This window comes from Adelges cooleyi, unplaced genomic scaffold, assembly GCF_023614345.1.
Source record: "Adelges cooleyi isolate 19-005CV unplaced genomic scaffold, UGA_ACOO_1.1 ACOO_flye_CR_arks_rails_tigmint_CR_PRNA_247, whole genome shotgun sequence".
Classification (NCBI taxonomy): Eukaryota; Metazoa; Arthropoda; class Insecta; order Hemiptera; family Adelgidae; genus Adelges; species Adelges cooleyi.
In genome coordinates, this window is record NW_026095912.1 from 3,699,518 (window position 1) to 3,719,702 (window position 20,185).

At 28.0% G+C, this 20,185-nt stretch overlaps 3 protein-coding genes and 1 long non-coding RNA gene across 4 annotated transcripts; all 4 read right to left on the reverse strand.

The window, feature by feature from the left end:
* Nucleotides 1–5,864: 5,864 nt before the first annotated feature.
* On the reverse strand, nucleotides 5,865–6,713 carry LOC126837067 (uncharacterized). The gene is made up of 3 exons (XM_050570808.1): nucleotides 6,580–6,713; nucleotides 6,121–6,213; nucleotides 5,865–6,022 (listed from the first exon to the last, which is right to left on the reverse strand). Exons 1-3 carry the CDS (start codon nucleotides 6,695–6,697, stop codon nucleotides 5,898–5,900), a joined length of 336 nt encoding a protein of 111 aa, XP_050426765.1. The 5' UTR covers nucleotides 6,698–6,713; the 3' UTR covers nucleotides 5,865–5,897.
* Nucleotides 6,714–6,971: 258 nt separating this feature from the next.
* LOC126836972 (uncharacterized) lies at nucleotides 6,972–9,597 on the reverse strand. Its single transcript, XM_050570692.1, has 6 exons — nucleotides 9,480–9,597; nucleotides 8,103–8,223; nucleotides 7,584–7,660; nucleotides 7,324–7,495; nucleotides 7,204–7,262; nucleotides 6,972–7,151 (listed from the first exon to the last, which is right to left on the reverse strand). Exons 1-6 carry the CDS (start codon nucleotides 9,534–9,536, stop codon nucleotides 6,972–6,974), a joined length of 666 nt encoding a protein of 221 aa, XP_050426649.1. The 5' UTR covers nucleotides 9,537–9,597.
* A 1,828-nt stretch (nucleotides 9,598–11,425) lies between these two features.
* On the reverse strand, nucleotides 11,426–13,903 carry LOC126836851 (uncharacterized). The gene is made up of 7 exons (XM_050570508.1): nucleotides 13,792–13,903; nucleotides 13,670–13,728; nucleotides 13,413–13,569; nucleotides 13,257–13,327; nucleotides 13,022–13,160; nucleotides 12,004–12,099; nucleotides 11,426–11,899 (listed from the first exon to the last, which is right to left on the reverse strand). The coding sequence occupies exons 2-7, from the start codon at nucleotides 13,703–13,705 to the stop codon at nucleotides 11,454–11,456; spliced, it is 945 nt and encodes a 314-aa protein (XP_050426465.1). The 5' UTR covers nucleotides 13,706–13,728; nucleotides 13,792–13,903; the 3' UTR covers nucleotides 11,426–11,453.
* Nucleotide 13,904: 1 nt separating this feature from the next.
* LOC126836852 (uncharacterized) lies at nucleotides 13,905–15,860 on the reverse strand. The gene is made up of 4 exons (XR_007685409.1): nucleotides 15,745–15,860; nucleotides 15,395–15,518; nucleotides 14,057–14,187; nucleotides 13,905–13,957 (listed from the first exon to the last, which is right to left on the reverse strand). It is a non-coding gene; the product is annotated as an uncharacterized LOC126836852 (long non-coding RNA).
* Nucleotides 15,861–20,185: the final 4,325 nt, after the last annotated feature.

A 20,185-nucleotide genomic window follows, 5' to 3' on the forward strand; every position in this document is an offset into this window, starting at 1 on the left:
TGAAACGGTATAAAAATCTAAATGTATTATAGCAACGTTACATTTTTATCGACTTTCTTGTTGTATTCCGACCAAAAGACTAAGAACTCTTGTAACTCCAAAGCGGCGGTCTCTAAAAAGTTATTATAATAATAATTATAATATATTAATTTCCTAGCAATATGCTTTCACACTCACGGACGAGCTTAAACTCGAATAAGTAACCATACTCATCGGAAACAATATGTAACGTTTGAAATAATTCGTTTAGCCTTTCGGTAAGAAGGTTACCTTCTGCGGATTTATACAAATCTAAGCACATTTTTAACAGTGCCTCTTCTAGACCTTTACCTTAGTGGGTAATATAATATATATATTTTATATTTTCACACAGCAATTCAATCATACTTAACCAATCTTTGACTTACTTTTGGTTTATATTTCAACATTGCCGCCAAGAACTTCGGCGCGTTAATCGATTCATCAGCTAAAAATAAATTTATAGAATCATTTTTTATGTTATTAAACTTAGGCAATAAATGTTTACAACCGAATTCATTTTTTATTGCCTCTCGGACATCTGCTTCTAGATTTAACTCGTCTTCAAGTAGGATCACTAATTCAGCATGGTTAATAAGCCCGTCGTGTACGCCTATTTCACTTCGTAAGTAGTCATACCATTTAACTAATATTAATTACCAGCACAGCAAAAATAATATTATATATTATGCTCTGTTAAAAATATTTTAAGTAGTAGTACCTGCCAGTTGTCGGTATCCTTATCTAGATCGGCTAATATTATCAAAAACTCCGGTACAGTTTTTTCATCGAACATACCTACACAAACCAAATATTATTGTGGATTATAGTCGACAGGCGTAGTTAGTAGTTAAAAAAAAAAAAAATGTAGCTTTGAATGTGAAAATGTGACGCATATCGTGGAGGAATGTCCCTTTGGAATCATTCAAAAGGGGAAAGCCACCACTGGACCTTTAACTTCATAAAATATAAAGAAAAAAGGGAAATCGCTGCTCCTATTTATTCATTTATAAATACTTGCTACCAATGTTATTATTATTATAATTATTATTATTCTATATTGCCTGTTTTATTTTATGTATAATTTATTGTGTGACAATGTACCGGGTAATCCAAATTTTGTGTTGAAGTGATTTTTCCAAATTAAACAAATATGCAAACTAAAAAAAAAATTTAAGGAAATCCTTAATACATAGGTTGCTTCTTTTTGACTTCTTAAACTCACCCCATAACGATAGCTTTTAAAATCATATTATTAAATTAAATATAAATTACAATTTTTTGATTATTAAATATGATAAGGATTTTATCAAAAACATTTAGGATAAGAAAATTATCTCATAAAAACGTACTGTAAGATACAAGCTGAAAACCCCTGTCTGTCATAATGTATGTAAAATTTGGTATCAATTTACCGTCATTCAAATCCAAATGTAGTTTTAATTTAATTGCTTGGTTATAGCTCTGGCAAGTTCATTTTTACTTCCCCCATACCTCTCAAACAGTTGAAGAATCGTCTTGAATTGACTTTCGGTTATTCCAGTGCACTGCAACACAGCAAATGTACTATTTTTGGTCATTTTAAATAACGAATGTACTCATTTTATTGCTAAGTTTTTTTTTTTAACATTATTATTATTTGTGTTTTACTTACCCACGATATCGTATGAAAGTATAACGCGAACAAAAGCAGAGATAACTATCAGTTAGTTTGTTAAACATAATGATTTATTATATTATATTTTTAGTGCTTTAACGCAAACTCACTGTGTAAAATAAAATGCCTTTGCAACTGAAGACAACATACAATATGCTACTAAATAAATGAGTTGTGTTTTTATAGATGCCTTCGTATACGCCTGGTAAACACCGCACGTATATTACATAAAACTACTCGGTTGATTTTAAGTTGCTGTACATGTAGACGGCTAAGTTTGATTAAATTATTTTTTTTATTTCTTAATATTTGTAAATAACATTCTTATGTTACTTACAAATTTTACTTTTGGTATAAAAGTATACTCATTAGTAGCACCTCTGAATTTGGTATTAGTTTTATAATGAGTTGTTTATTGGTTTAATTCGTCTCTTGGCCATTTTCTTTTCAGTCTTCTTGTAGGATTTCCTGAAATCGTCAAGGGGATTGCACGCGGTCTTTTTTTAAGGAGTTTTGTATAGGCAATATTTAAGGAAAAATATGTTTTAATAAATTTCCACCATGTCAATTAATTTAACGGTTTTTTTTCGTAAATGCATTCGAGGTATTATTTTTAATTTAATTAATTTTTTTCTATAAGTAAAAGCCACTTTGGTATTTTATATATATCTTTAACAATTTTACTTACCTATATTTATTACTATATTTATATGTATATTTTTGTATACTGGGTGGTGTAAACATAAAAAACAACGTACTAGGTAATACAAACAACAAATATAATAAAAAACAAACGTTTTAAAGTCTCTATAGTAGATAACATTCGAACAAATTAGCCAATTTCACATTACATAAAAAGATAACAAAATATTGTGTTTCAGTAAGGTTTAACCAGATTTTAAATAATTTTAAATATTCAACAATTATACTTCATACTTCTTAGACCATACATAAATTAAAATTGTAAATTGTCACATTTTCTTTCGAACTTGCATTTATTTCAATGGCTTCAATTGACCCTCTTTATTTTCATATTTTAACGATATTTTGTTAATTAAACAATATTTCATGTACAAGAACATGACAGTGTTCATTAAACCATTCGAATGTTTCGATTCTAGAGAACAACTTAACTTATGATACCAGCTATCATCATTGTTAGTGTTTATAATGTCGGAATTAACAATATTGTTAAAGACATCTCTCAGAGATTGCCCTTCGAAGTACGTTTCAGCGGCTGGTTTAAATTCATGAAGATCGAGGAAACCGTCTTTGTTTCCGTCGTACTCAGTGAACTCATAAATAAAATCTCTAACATCTTTACTAGTGAGAAACGGCGACTGAAAAATCATTATTTTACATTATTATTGGTCGGGACTAATCATAAAAATGTTATTTAAAACAGCATAAACATTAGAAAAATAAGCAGCATTACATCTCCGCTGACTTCCTTGTTGTATTCCGACCAGAACACTAAGAACTCTTGTAACTCCAAAGCGGCGGGCTCTAAAAACGATTATCAAAGGTTATTAGGTATGATTTTCTTTGTATATATTTATAATTAAATTAGATATCATTATAATTTTATGCTTACTGACAAACGTCAATAGATTAACATCTTTTTTGGAAACCATGTGTAACGTTCGAATTAAGCGTCTTAGTCTGTTGGTAGGAAGACGACGGGAATGTGGTTTATACCAATCCGAACATGTTTTCATCTGTGTCTTGTCTAAACCTCTGCCCTAAACGTTACAAATTAATCAAATATAATAAAGGCGAGTACGATTTGGCTTTGCGGCGAACCGTTTTCTTACATCCGGTTTATGTTTCAATAGTGTCGCTAAGAACTTTGGTGCGTTAATTTTATCGTCATCTAAAAATATAAGTTATCAATTTGTTTAAGGTTACAAAACTTAAGGCACATATTCAATGTGTTTTTACCATTGAATTCGTTTTTTATTTTATCGCGGACGTCAGGTTCTAGGCGTAAATCGGCGTCAATTAGGTTTACTAATTCATCATAGGTAAGGAGCCCGTCGTGTACACCTTTTTTGTCTATTTTTATGAACATGTTTACGAACATTTTTACTTCGTAAGTAGTCAAACTTTTGTCCTAATAGTAATGACACACGCACAAAAAAAAATAATATTATTTAGCTAGTTAAAATATTAACAGTATATAGTTTAGTTTTAACATTATTTCGGTTAACATTACCTCCCAGGCATCGCAATTCTTTTCTATATCGGCCAAAAAAATTAAAAAATCTGGCATTGCTTTATGATCTATCACAGCTACACAAATCAAATAATATTTTGAGTTATAGTTATTAAAACAAATTGATAATTAAATTCAAACCTTGATAACTCCCTCTTTCATTTAAGTCCTACCAGAGCGCCTGTAGGTCCAATACTTCACAACCTACAGCTGTTTAAAACCTCACCATTCTTTTTGATACACCCGGTATTATTATTTTATACTCTTAAAAAAAAAGAGACACGAGAAAGAGATAGGGTTTGTTTGTTAATATGAACATTTTGTCTAGCGTAAAGACTTTCGTGTCAATTAATGAACGATGTCAATTAATGTTACATTCGAATAGCGAGCCGCCAATGTGATGTAATTGTAGTTAACTATTAGGCTCCAACTGATGACACAAATGAGAAAGATATAAATGTATTTTCGCCTACAAGACGTGTAGCGGACAAAAACAATTAATGCAAAGGTTTCTATTGTTTTTTTTAAATAACCCCTTAAAATTTGTTTTACAATTTTAATTATACAGTTTTTATATCAATACCTACACAAATGGAGGATATCACATGAAATCTTTTAGCTACAGTGATTGTCCCATAGAAACAAATACTAGATATAATATTATGAAATTGAGTAACCCTGTTTGTAAGTATAGTTAATGCAAGTTAGAACATTACTTTTTTTGGACGGAAATATTGTATGCAACTTTTTATAGCCTGTATTCAGCACATATTGCATGGCTAAAGGTTTGGAGCTTTCATTTTTACTTTCTTCATATTTTTCAAAAAAACCAACAATTGTAGTCAAATCGTCCTCTCCCAGTCCGATGCACTGCAAACGACCTTTGAAATAACTAATGCACTTACCGTATTGGGTATAGCTGTTTTTTTAAAATTGTTAATGTTATTATCCGTGTTCGGTGTTTGATTTTACTTACCCGTGTTGCCGTAAAAAAGTACAACACCCAGAAGAGAAGAGAAATTTTAAAATACATAATATTTTATTAAATTTTAGTACCTAACAGAAATTCAATTACGACTCAAAAACACAATTTTTGGTACGTAGGACAATAATAGAGGCGATCAAATATGCAATTATTTTTGGTATTTACTCAAGTACGTAGCAAACCCATGTGAGCCTATGTAGTTAATATGCACATTTTCGGAAATAAACAAAGATAACGACAACGAAGTACCTAATTAACCGAAAACTAGCTAATATTATGTAGAATAAAAAACCTTTGGCACTGAAGACGACGAAAACGATCTATTAGGTTGTTGTTTTTGTAGGTAACTCAAGTGTGTGACAAAAACATACGTGACTATGTATTTAATAATACAAATACCATAAAAGCCAACACACACACATCCAACACAAAATCCGATATGCACTAGGTAATGGAAATCAACAAACTGAATAGTTTTATGAAAAAAAAAAGGTGTAGATACAGAATGGCTAGAATAACGTAATATGAAGAATATTCTAACAAGATACATACAACAACATACAATTTGATATCCAATAACGACCAACGTTAGCCACATTTTGTGCATAAATCGAACATTTAAAAACATAACGTTTAACACTTTGGTTTATACTCAACGGTTTAAAGGTTTAAGCAATTTAAAATTATAATTCAGTACCTGTTAATAATAATCGGTATAGTTAATGTAATAAATTTTAATAAATTAAAATAGCCAATGTAAATTAAAAGAGAAGAACATTTTGTTAACTAGGTATATATAATTTATTTCGGTATATATATATATATACAAACTGTATTGTAAAAAATAGTTTAATAGATATATTATAACTTGGAACACCGTACAAGCCAAACGTTTATAATATTATAATAATTAAAAATGAGGTGTAATGATAAAAGTTAAAGAAAATAGTAAATAAATATATATATTGTATTAATATGTTTGTGTTGAAGTGCTATGTGGTAGTATTGCTAGATTCTTTTCGTCACCAAAATTTCAGTGGCCTTACCAGCTTTCTTATCATTGAAAATCGTTTGTTACGATCCTTATTTTCAAAACGTAAATAATAAATCATCTTCAAGTACATAGCAGCACTCATTGAACAATTGTCTAGAAACAGTTGTTTTAGTTTTATAATACCAAATTAATCATGCTACCTTTGAATTATTGTATAACATATTTTATAATTTAACATAAATGATGCTTACCGCCGGTATAAGAATTTTTCTTCAATAGGGCTGGATTTTGCCCGTAGGGGTAAAGTTGAGCGACGAGTTCAGATTGAAAATTTTCGAAAGTATCTAAAATAAAATAAATATATTGAAAATAATTAACATGTCAAATGTGAACCACTCTATATCTCCTAGGGGGGTTTAATAAGAAATTTTATTTTTTTTATTCATATTGTTTTTATTCAATGTGATCTCGAACTTTCACAATTTGTTTTAGTTTTAAATGGTGACGTATACATTTTATTAACTTTTTAAATTAAGAATATTATACTAATAATGTAGACTACTAATGGGTCGTTAACCAGTTTTGAACAACTATTCTTTAACTTAAATGAGTTATAAAAAAAAAAAATTAAATTTCTTATTCAACGCTATAAGATATTGAGTGGTTCACGACAAAATGATCACTCTAAATATAAAATGTATAACTATTACAGTCGGAATCGGAAAATTTCTTCAAATAGGCTTTTGCTTTATCCTCGGTGAAGTAAAGTCTAGCGACCGGTAAGAATTCCGTCAAATTGATCACACCATCATGGTTTCTGTCGTACATCTCGAAGTTGGTAATATGTTCCCTAACTTCTTCACTAGTGAACAAAAACAGTGACTGCAATATCATCATTAAGTATACATTGATTGATCGGAATGAATTATGTAAATTATAAACAGCATAAAAATCTCTAATAGTTTAAAAACATTACCCTTTCGTCGACCTCCTTATTGTATTCCGACCAAAAGACAAGTAACTCTTGTAACTCATTAGCAGCGGGCACTACAAACAGATTATTAAATATATTTTTTAAAATTTTTTTAACAATAAATTTATTTCACAGTAGCATAATTTTACACTCACGGAAGTGCTCGAACTCTAATAGCCAAACATAATCATTGGAAACGATATGCAAAGTTTGAAGTAAGTCTTTTATGCTTGCAGTAGGAAGGTGACCGTAACACGGTTTATACAAAGCCGAGCATTTTTCTATCTGTGCCTTGTCAAGACCTCTGCCCTAAATGGAAAATTGTATATTTTATATGTTCACACAGCAATCGTTATCTTACTTTTGGCTTATGTTTCAAAATTGCCGCCAAGAACTTTGGTGCGTTAATTGATTCGTCATCTAAAAGTAATCATTTTTACAGTGTGTTTTAAACTTAAGCACATATCCTATAAATGTTTACTGTTGAGTTCATTCTTTATTTTCTCCTCGAGGTCAGGATCTAGGTTTAAGTCGACGTCAAGTAAGTTCACTAATTCGGCATAAGTAATAAGCCCGTCGTGTGCACCCTTTTGATCATGTATGTCAAACATTCTCACGAAAAGTCTTACTTCGAATGTAGCCAAACTTATTTCCTAATATTAATTACACAAACAAAAAAATATATATATTTATTAAACTGTATTAAAAAAAAAAAAACAATTAAGCAGATGATTTTATTACATCCCAGTAGTCCAGTTCCTTTTCTATATGAGCCATCGATATCAAATACTCTGGCACAGTTTTTTCATCGATCACAACTACACAAACCAAATATTGTTTGTAGTTATATAGTTATTAAAACAAATTGACAAATAGTCTTTAACAAGGTTGGGAAAATTAAGGATTATTATTTTATAACAAATTGATCAATAAAAAAACCGAATATGCATTAATCTTAGTATTGATAGACAATATTAATATGTATAAATATGTTACACCGTTAACAATGTTAAATAAATAACTGATACGGTTTTGGGTGATGAATCTAATGTTAGTGCACAAACAATATCGATAAAATATATTAACCAGTGCGTTCTAATAATTGTTTTTTTATTAATTATATCTAGCCACCGAATTTAGTCTATTAACTTAAGCCCAACAATACTATCTATTATATAATTTTGTAACCTGTAATACTGTAACCTTTAATGTACATAACCCTGTTCATCGTAATGTAAGTAAAATTTGTTATATATTTACTATGTTTCTTGTCTAACGTATATTCGACCCTTATAACTTTGGGAATTTCTTGTTTCATTTCTCTGAACTCCTCAAACATTGTAATTACTGCGTTGATTTGGCTTTTATTTATTCCAAGGCTCTGCAAAACACCGTATATACACACTATTTAATATCACTAATCGGATGTCCCTATCCAGGATGCAGCAATGTTGTATACAATTTCATGGAAATTAAAAATGCCACGTTACTCTTCCATGATAAATAGTAAATCGTTAGGCTAGTTGATAATACCACAGTTGTAAAAGTATTTTATATATAATGGAAAAACAACAATTACTCATAATATGGAGACCACGTACTAGTGTACATTTTTATAAAAAGCCGACTATCAATATATAGTTACACATATACGGAGATGGGCAGTATCTAAAGTACAAGTATTAAAAATACTTTTTGAATTTTGCTTTTTTGCTATTTATACAAAATACATTGCATATTGTTCGCTTCTGCTGAAATATTTTTTTTTTCATTTGCTAGTTTTGTACAATCCCCTATCAGATGTAAATTATCTATGACGTATTTGAACTACTAATGTTCCTAAAAGGTAACCATAAGTTTATTACTCAAAATGTAGAAAATAAATCAGAAAGTGAAATATTACTTAATGATAAGGAGTCTAAACTGTGACTTTTTTATATGTATACAGGGTGTTCCACAAAGATATGACAAATTTAATTCTTTTTGTTCTAGTGAATATTTTTAAGATTTTTTTACTCATTTTTGCTATAAACACCGCGATTTTCATTTCTATTAACTGTTTTACTTTTTTGAATTATATATTTTTTTTATTCAAGATATCTATTTTATTAAGAATAATATGCTGAAAATTTTGAATGGTTGATAACCAGTTTTGGAGAATAACTTTTAAAATTATTTGAGTTTAAAATTTAGGATAGGTGCAGAAGTGGGGTAGAGTAATGCACGCAGATAATGTTAATACATAATAGATACATACAGATTATATAAATCTCAAATTAAGTAATAGCAATGATGATTTTTTGATTTTTGATTAATGATTACATTAAACATTAATAATTCAATGCTTTGTAAAGTTAAAGTTACTTTTGTTAATACAATAGAATACCAATAGGTGGTAACACGGTGCAAATATGCGAAGTATTACTTCTACATGTAATGTACGTTTGCCAAGTACACAAATGTTATATATCAAAACAAAATATTATTAATCATTACAGACGTTGTGTTTAATATCTTGAAAAAATATACAAGTATTTAGTATTTAGTCGAAAAGATACTGTATTTTGCCCATCCCTGGACTTATGTATATATATTTTTTTTATTAATTCTTATTATTATTATTTGTGTTTTACTTACCCACGCTGCCATGAAAAAATATAACGCGTAAAAAATAATAGACACTTGAAAATACATGATGGTTTTTTTTTATTTAAGCACTTTAAGCAAATTGTGCAAAAAAAAATCGTTGTTAACTACATCTAAAGACAATAAACGCATTTAAATAAATGTGTTATTGTTCTTTTTAACATACTAAAGGTGATTGTGATTTTATGTAATTAGCAAAAACATGGCGTGGCTGTTTATGTAGTAATACAAATAAATATAGTTTACCACAAGTTTTGTTAAGATTTCAAAACAAGTCTGTAACAAAATCATATATGTACCTATACCTATTAGATACCATTTGAAGCAAACAAATACACCATACATATCGAATAGTTTTATCAGAAATATAAAAGGTGTTCCTATAGATTGACTGAACAAATAACAATCCAACACGAACTAAGGTTATCTAAAAACCAAAACCTAGTTACTCATAAATCAAGTACTTGAACAAGCCAAATGTTTATACCTAATAATATAATAACTGAAACCGAGGAGTAATAATAAAAACTTAAAGAAAATTGTGAATTAATAATATTATAATTATATTTTTATGTTGAAGTGCAATGTGATAATACTAATTCATTGTAATAGTATTCTAGTATTGAATAAATACCGAACAAAAATAATATATGTTAATTTTTTTTACGTATTTAAAAAAAAAAATATATAGGTAGATCAATTTATTAAAACTTATTATTTCGTTATTACCTCTCAGTCATCAGATTCTTTTTACAGATTGGCCAAATACATCGGTAATTCTGACACAGTTTTATCATCGGTCACATCTACACAAACCAAATAGTACTAACAGTTAAAATTTTAGTACTAATAGTTTATTACAAGACTGAGAAAGTTAAGAGCTACGATTTAATAAAATGTATTTTGTGGCCTTGTAATAAATCTTTGATTAATAAATTTCAGTTAAAAGTCAATTAAAATCTAACTTTTTAATGAAGCAGACTTTAGTAAAAGCCATAAACATTTTCTTAATAATGAAAATCATTAATCATAAACATCTTTATACTGCCTTATTTGTGTACACACTTAATACTGCGATTATATGTAATTCTCCAGTGCTCAACATAGAACAAAAAAAGTTGGGAGACGTTTTTATTTTAAAAGAAAAAACGTACCCGACGTTTTTTTTACCTATAAGAAAACATCACTCATAAAAATTAAGCTATAAATTGTTAAACAAATAATTTGGAAATCAACCCCTTATGCCCCACCCCTACCAATTTGAGAGCTGTGTATAGATGTACTGAGTTATTCAAATGTTATATTAAAGTTATTTTTCCAATGAAATAATTATGTTAGCTAAAAAAGCTTACTTCCTAAAGTAACCTCTTAATATTAACTTTTAAAGATTTCATATTAATAGTTTAAATATACATTTAAAATTTTTCATTATTAAATATGATAACGATTTTATTCGATACCTTAAACGACAATTCGATTAGGTAAAATGTCAAATAAAAAATCTTTGTCGCTGAAGACAATAAACGTGATTCAATAAATGAGTTGTTGTTTTTGTAGATGCTCAAGTTTGTGGTAAAAACATAAATACTAAATGATACAAACAAATATTGTAAAAAAAAAGTTAATAAAAAACTAATAATGCTTTCCGCTAAAAGTATTAATTTATTCTACAAAACATTGGAAACATATTATACTACAATAAGATATGTTAATGAAAGCAATGAATAATTGATATAAACCAAAATGTGTTTCTGTTCCACCTTTTTATAATTAAATTAATTTCACATGATACTGGCAAAATCATGCTTAATTTTTTTTTTTTTTGCTTTTTTTAAAATACGAAAAAAACAACAATTTTATGAAAAAAAAATTTTAATGGAACAGTAACAAAACGTTAAACAAAATTGTAAATGAATAATAATTTTATCGTCTCCACTATTTCAGTTTCCTTGCAATATTTCTTTATTACCACCCCAAAAGCTTTTGACGATCACTTAAATATTTTCTTTCTTTCTTTGTCTTTCCAGTATTTTCGAATCCATAATTATAGTCCCAGGGATTTATTTGAATCATTGCTTTGTTATTATTATTATTGCTCTGGACATCACTTTTACCTACAATTCCTCCAAAACTCTGATAAACCCTTTCATAAATACCGGAATATTTTTCTTCCAATCTTGCATATTTGTTAGTTTCTACCGTTGCCCTTCCATAATTATTGCCCTGGACTTTTGTTTCTTCCATTGCCCTTCCATTATAACTGCTCTGGACATAAGTTTTTCCTACATTTTCATTTGCCATGTCATTTGATGTTTTCGTTGTCATTTCCTTAATTCCGTCTTCTTTATTTTGTACAAAACGTAAATAGAATTTCAAGTAAAAGAACGTATCAGTGGTCATGGAAAAGTTTTCTGAAAACAGTTTTTTTTAGGTGTATATTAATTTAGGCATGAATGGTACCTTCTTATCGTACAACATTTCTAAAGTAAAAAAATATGATACAATATATTCGTACCATCGTGATTAAAATGCGCCCCATTACCGGTTGGTTCTGTTTGTGCGAGGTGGTAGAGTTTGGCGACCGATTTAAGTTCCGGAGTACCAGTGTTATCTAAAATCAAAAAAATTTCTTAAAAATAGTAAAAATCAAAAATATTTATTTCAGTATTTTTGTTTAGAAAACGGTCACAAAAATATTTTATTATACAAAAAATGTAATTGAGAAATAATAACAAAACATGAATTAAAAATGTATATTAGTAATAGTAATGTATTATATATATACATATATAAAATCATGTATTATACATTATAGGCCTGTAAATAAAGATAACATTTTGGCAAATAGAGCAAAAAATTCCAAACCAAATTTTTTTGTTAATATCTTATTGATATATGTACTTTAGTATACTTAATGTCCCCATCGATCGGACTGAAGCTTTTTTTTTAACTCCGGAAAGTTAAAAATGTTGAGCTTTTGTCAATTACTTAAAAAATATTGCAAATATTAAAAAAAGTTTTAACCAAAAAATGCTTATGACATAATTTCCTACTAAAAAGCTCTCTTATGCTTTTTGATTTAAACCAATAGTTTTACAAAAAAAACAGTATGAACATACTTAAAAAAAATTATCACCAAAAAATGTACAAATCTATATAATACAAATAATATAAACTACAGTTATTTGTCTAAAAGACTGATTTGTTATCGAAAGGTAGAATGCATCGTCAATTATGTAGGTTACTCTTACAATAGAAGCTAAAATAATATATTAATAAAATGGTATATTAACGATTTCAAACTTATAGACAACATTTAAAAATAATATGTGATATGTAACTCACGTCAAATGTGTAATATTATGTAGATAAATAAAATTATTAATGTAAAAAGACATAAAAAGTAATTTTTTTTAAATATGTTCATATTAGTATTTGTTTAAATAAAAATGAGAATTTTTTCCGCTATTTTCCCTTTATTGACTAATTAATTTAATAATATATAATACTTGTATCATATGTAAGATAATTACCTAAAATATCTTCTGTTATTGAGTAATCTCTAACAAACCATTTAAATTCCGAGTAGCTGAGCACAGCGTCATTGTTTACGTCATACGAAGAGAACTCCTTAATCATATCTCTAACATCAAGAGTAGTAAAATGCTTTGACTGTAAAATCATCATTATACATAATTATCGAGCAGAACTTATTATGTAAATGTTATTAATACAGTATACAATTTTAAACGTTATTCAATATATTACATTTTCGTCGACCTCCTTATTATATTCTGACAAAAAGACCAAGAGCTCTTGCAGCTCATTAGCAGGGGGCTCTATAATCAGGTTATTAAACAGTTTTTTTTTATAAAAAATGAATTATGATGAATTTATTTCAAAGTGATATAAATTTACACTTACGGGCGTGATCGAACTCAAATAGCAAACCGACATAACCATCGGAAACGATTTTTAACGTTAGAAATAAGTCTATTAGGCCTTCAGTAGGAAGATTCACGTAAAACGATGTATACAAAGCGGAGCATTTTCTTAGCTGTGCTATGTCAAGACCTTTACCCTAAATACAAATTAAACACGATTTATGTTTATAAAACAGAAATTTTAGCACACATACAACACGAAATAAGATTTGGCTTTACAGCGAAACGTTTTCTTACATTTGGTTTATGTTTTAATATGGTCACTAAGAACATTAGTGCGTTAATCGAATCTCCATCTAAAAATGAATGACAGTTTTTAATGTTACCAAACTATAAGCATGTTTTATATACATTTTTACCATTAAATCCATGCTTTATTTCTTCCCCAAATTTGGGTATTAGGCTTAAAGCGTGGTCAATTAAGTTCACTAATTCAGCATAGGTAAGAAGCCCGTCTTTTTCACCATTTTCGGCTTTAAAAACTTTCATGAAAAGTTGTACTTCAAAAGTAGTAAAAGTATTTCCCTAATATTAATTACACAAATAAAATAATATTAATTAACTTTCTTATGTATTTTGTTAGAGAGAACATTTCTTTTTGTATGCACTACTTTTCGCTATTACCTCCCAACCGTCAATTGTCTTTTCCAAATTGCTCAAATATATCAATAGATCCGGTAAACTTTTATCATCGATCATAGCTACACTATCGAATTTGTAGTTGTAGTCATTATCATCTTTATAAAATTTTCTATCTATAAAATTCGATGTAAATTTAAAATGGGCAAAATAATTAAATCTAGTTATAACATAAATTATTCATTGAAAATTTATCTTCATTAATTATAAATCTATTGTTTGCGGCTATAAAATTGCAGTTTTTTAGCCATAACTCAGCAAGAACAAGTTGAATGATATGTGCTTTTCTGGGCAACTATTAATTGTAAGTCTAAAAAAAATGACCATGTCAAGTTAATAATAAAAAAATCCAGAACAGTGGTGTCACAGAACTAAACGAATTATTACGGCTGAATGTGATAAATTACTTCTATAAAAAGTCTTTAATGTGGATCTGCAATGTTGAAAATACAGATTAAGACATCTTACCTAATTGCAATAATATTCTTAACAAGTTATTTTAGTAATTGGGTTGATTGTATGATATAGAGTGATTGACATCAATTTTGATAAACAGTTTATATATTTTACCTGTTGATTGTTATTTCATTCATGCAATAACTACGGTCAAAGTGCAATTATTTTTTTTTTTGTATTTTCCTAATAAAAAAACTATGACTATCAACTTTAAAAAAAAATGTTATATTATTTTACAGACCCATTCTAGATCTACCTTCGGACTAATTTTCAGACCTCATACTGTAAAGGGAAAGGATTTATGATATTGTTTTGGTTCGTCCCGTTTATCGGTAGAACTATGTCTTCAAAACTTTTCATACACAATATGAACTTATTCGACTATTTTTACACATCATTTTAAAAAAACGCCTTGTTAGCTACCCATTCGAAGCTAAAACGTCTTTATACTTCATAATTTGTAGCATATGTTACAGTTAAATTTAAGCTGAACGTGACAGTATTATTAGTATTGTAAACTTTACAGTTTATAAGGTAATATTACTCTCCGCTTGCACAGTTTCTACTGTGTTGTAGCGCTCACTAAACACAGCGATCATAATATGTACGTCCAGTTGTACTAGGCTATTCAAATTTCATACATAGTATGTATGACTTTAGGTAGTCATTTGACTTTCTAAATCAACCCCTTAATAATAACTTTCTAAAACATTTTTTTTAACTTAAATAAAAATTTTTTTTTTTTTAAATTAAATATGATGTGACACCTTTAAGATCAGACAATTTTGAATTATCTCATAATAAAATACTGTAAGATAAAAGTTGGATAACCCTGACTATCGTAATGTATGTAAAATATATATTTACTTAAGTCCTCATCCTTCCGCACATACTCTTCCATTGTGATTCTGTCCTCGTCACCATTTTCATTTCTGTAATCCTCAACTAACATAACGATTGTATTCATAGCCTTTTGGCTAAGTCCCAAGCCCTGCAAAACAACATATTATACACGCAGTCTAATTATATTGATCTTTTAAAATAACTAATGTAATTTCTGTTATAGATATGACTTTTTTTTCTGCTTCTTTATTTTATCATCTATTTTTTACTTACCCACGCTGCTTTAAAAAAGTATATTGAGCAGATAAGAAAAGAAACTTTGAAATACATATTGTTTTACTTTTTTTTTAGTTCTTTTACAAAAATTCGCTTACGTGTAAAATAAAATAACATTGGAACTGAGTACAGCTAATACGATTAAATAAATGAGTCGTCGTTATTGGTGTAGATAGCCCCCGTTTGCGTTTTCATATTCATAGGTGAATATGAACTTAATAATACAAACAAGTAAAGTAAAAAAAACACATGTAACACAAAACAACATATGTACTTGATGTAGGAAACAAACAATTGTAACATTCAAAAAACTAATAAATAAGAAACTAGTTTGAGATTGAGACCAAGTAAAAATTAAAAATCATACTGTTTGTATTCTAAACTAAAAAACATGTAAATTTATAACCGCCATTTACTGACTTATCGTACGACATCACATTTACTTATGTCGAGTTACATCAATATTTACACATAAACATGCTGGTTCAACTGGAGTTAAAAAAAATTCTGTTGCATAATCCATGTTTTAAATTTTATCTGTTGTTAAAAATGTACTTTATCGCGAGTTAAATTACATGGTCATTTATCGCTGATTAAAAATGTATGTATGGTTAAATGTTGTTATCAATGTTATGCGTTTAAGTGGTGATAATGGAAATGTGCATTAGATTTTCTAAAATGTGTCTAATATTTTCTAATTAAATTAAACATTACTCCATATTATTTTTAAAACGTAACAGAAATTAATGATGATTTACCATCAGTTTATCATTTAAAATAAACCGTAAAAAATTAAAAAAATTAAAAGTGTATCCTTAGATAAACGTCTATTTTTTAACGAGATCTGGTTATAACGACGCTCAATGTCGACAGCTGGATAACCTCTCATATTATTTTGAAATAGAAGTGGATAGTTGGTTATAGTTATTCAAATTTTATACTGAAGTTATTTTTTCAATGAAATAATAATGTTAGCTAAAAACATTTACTTCTTAACTTTTAAAATCATATTAATAGCTTAATTATATATTTAACATTTTTATTATTAAATATGATAACGATTTTATTCGATACCTTAAACAACAATTCAAATAGGTAAAATGTAAAATAAAAAATCTTTGACGCTGAAGACAATAAACGTGTTTATATAAATGAGTTGTTGTTTTTGTAGATACTCAAGTTTGTGGTAAAAACATAAGTGATTATGTACTAAATAATACAAACAACTTTATAACAAAAAAAAGATTAATAAAAACTAACAATGCTTTTCCCCTGAAAAATATTTATTTATTTTTAAAAACACTAGAAACACAATTACAGTTGATTGAAAAACAAATAAGGAATATAACGAAAAAAAAAGAGTTTCCCCTTAAGCTTTTTATAATTTAATTAACTTTACAAAAAGCTTTGAAAATTATACTTAAATCAATTGAATACATTTTTTTTTGTTTTCTTTATTTAAAATACGAGAAAAGCCAAAAGTTTAAGACAAAAAAAATTTTAATGGAACAATAACAAAACGTTAAACAAAATTGTAAATTAATAATATTTTTATTGTCTCCACTATTTCAGTGTCCTTACAATACTTCTTCATTAAAACCCCAACCACTCATCAAGAGATCCTTCTGGGGCCCTTTCATAACTCCCTTTTTTCATTTTCCTTCTATAATTTCTTCCGACATTTGCTGGATTCCTGGCTTTTCTATTATTTGCCGGGGTAACTGTTCCTGCCATATACTTTTCATAGTTGAGCCGGGCTTCGGTTTCTTCTTCTGTCCACATTACATAGTTGCCACTGGCATTTGTTTCTTCTATTGCCTTTCCATTATTATTTCTCTGGACATTGGTTTCTACCTTTGCCCTTCCATAAATATCTCCCCGGACATTTGGTTCTTCCATTGCCGTTTCATAGTTGCCTGGGACATTTATATCTTCCATGGCCCATTCATCATTAAGTCTCCGGGCATACGCTTCATCCATTGCCAAATTGTTATTTACCATGACATTTGATTGATTCGTTGTCACGTTGTCATCGCTCTCATTATTATTTCGTTCAAAACGTAAATAGTATTTTAAGAACAAGAACGTAGCAGTGTTCAATGAACATTTATCTAGAAACGGGTTTTTAAATGTATACAAAATTCGGTATATATAAAATAAATGATTCATACCATCGTGATTAAAATGCGTCTCATTATCGGTTGGTTCTGTTTGTGTGAGGTGGTAGAGTTTGGCGACCGATTTAAGTTCTGGGATGCCAGAGTTATCTAAAATAAAAAAAATTCTTAAAATTAGTAAAAATCAAAAAAGTATAATTTGATATTTTTATTCAGAAAACGGAATAAGTAAAAAAAATATTTTATAATATAAAAACTCTAATTCAGAAGTAACAAAACATGAAGGAAAGCTGTACTTATTATTTACTTAGTATTAGTATTGTATTATACTTTTATATAATATATATATATATTATATTATATATATATATATATATATATATATAAATGTATATGTATATGAATTATTCATGATAACTACTGTAAAAAACAAAATGTTTAAATAAAATAAAATACTTAACGTTATAACATATTTATAGTAATTACTCAAAATGTCTTCTGTTATTAGGTAATCTCTAATAAGCGGTTTAAATTGCAAATAGCTGAACACACCGTCAAAGTTTAAGACATATAAAATAATATAATAATATAAAATAACTTTTATTTTAGTGAATATTTTTAAGATTTTTTTTTAAATTAATTATTAGAAATTAGTATAAAGCTATTAGCTATAATCATCACTTTTTTTATTGCACTTAATAATTTTACTTTTATTATTTTTTTATTTTGTTTAAAAAAATCAAGAAGGCCATTTTGTTAGGAATAATTTGCTGAAGATTTTTACTGGTCGATATCCAGATTTGGATAGTTACTTTTTAAGTTACTAAAGTTTAAAGAGTAGGAAGGGCTATGTGGTAGACTAAGCCCGTTTTTATCTGCTAAAAAAAATCTTAAAAATATTCACTAGAACAAAAGTTATTTAATTGTTCTAATCTCAATGGGATAACCTATGTATATGTATTATACATAGCTATTACAGTAAAAATCAAAATGTTTATTAGAAACGATTAAATAAAATATAATACTTATATTACTTAAAATATCTTCTGTTAATAAGTAATCTCTAGCAAGCGGGGAAAATTCAATATAGCTGAGCACACCGTCACAGTTTATGTCGAACCTAGAGAACTCCTTAATCATATCTCTAACATCAGGAGTAGTGAAATGCTTTGACTGCAACATCATCATTATACATTATTATTGAGCAGAACTTATTATGTAAATGTTATTAATACAGTGTACAATTTTAAACGTTATTCAATATATTACATTTTCGTCAACCTCCTTATTATATTCCGACAAAAAGACCAAGAGCTCTTGCAGCTCGTTAGCAGGGGGCTCTATAATCAGGTTATTAAACAGTTTTTTTTTATAAAAAATGAATTATGAAGAATTTATTTCAAAGTAATATAAATTTACACTTACGGACGTGATTCAACTTTAACAGTAACCCAACATAATTATAGGAAACGATTTGTAACGCTAGAAATAAGTCTATTAGGCCTTCAGTAGGGAAGTTATCATAAAACGATGTATACAAAGCGGAGCATTTTCTTAGCTGTAATATGTCAAGACCTTTACCCTGAATATAAATTAAATACAGGTTATTATTATAACACAGAAAATTTAGCACACATACAACATGAAGTAAGATTTGGCTTTACAGCGAAACGTTTTCTTACATTTGGTTTATGTTTTAATATTGTCGCCAAGAACATTAGTGCGTTAATCGAATCTCCATCTAAAAATAAATGACAGTTTTTAATGTTACCAAACTTTAAGCATATTCTTAATAAATTCTTACCGTTAAATTCATTCTTTATTTCCTCTTTATGTTTGGGTTCTAGGAGTAAATCGTCCTGAATTAGGCTAACTAATTCAGCATGGGTAAGAAGGCCGTCAGGGTCGCTATTGCCTACGTCTTTGCCTTCAAAACCTTTTTTGTCTTTTTTTTTGAAAATGTTTACAAAAAGATTTACTTCGTATGTAGTGAAAGTTTTTCCCTAATATTAATTACATAAATAAAATAATATTAATTAACTTTCTTATGTATTTTGTTAGAGAGAACATTTCTTTTTGTAAATACTATTTCTCGGTATTACCTCCCAACCGTCAATTATCTTTTCCAAATTGCTCAAATATATCAATAGATCCGGTAAACTTTTATCATCGATCATAGCTACACTATCGAATTTGTAATTGTAGTCCTGTTCGTCATTATGAAACTTTTTATCTATAAAACTCGATGTTAATTTAAAAGGGTCAAAATAATTAAATGTAGTTATAACATAATAACATATTTATTGAAAATTTGTCTTCATTTATAAAACTATTGTTTGCGGCTATTAAATTGCAGTTCTTTAGCTATTACTCAGCAAAAGCAAGCCAAAAGAAATGTGCTTTTCTGGGCAACTATTAATCG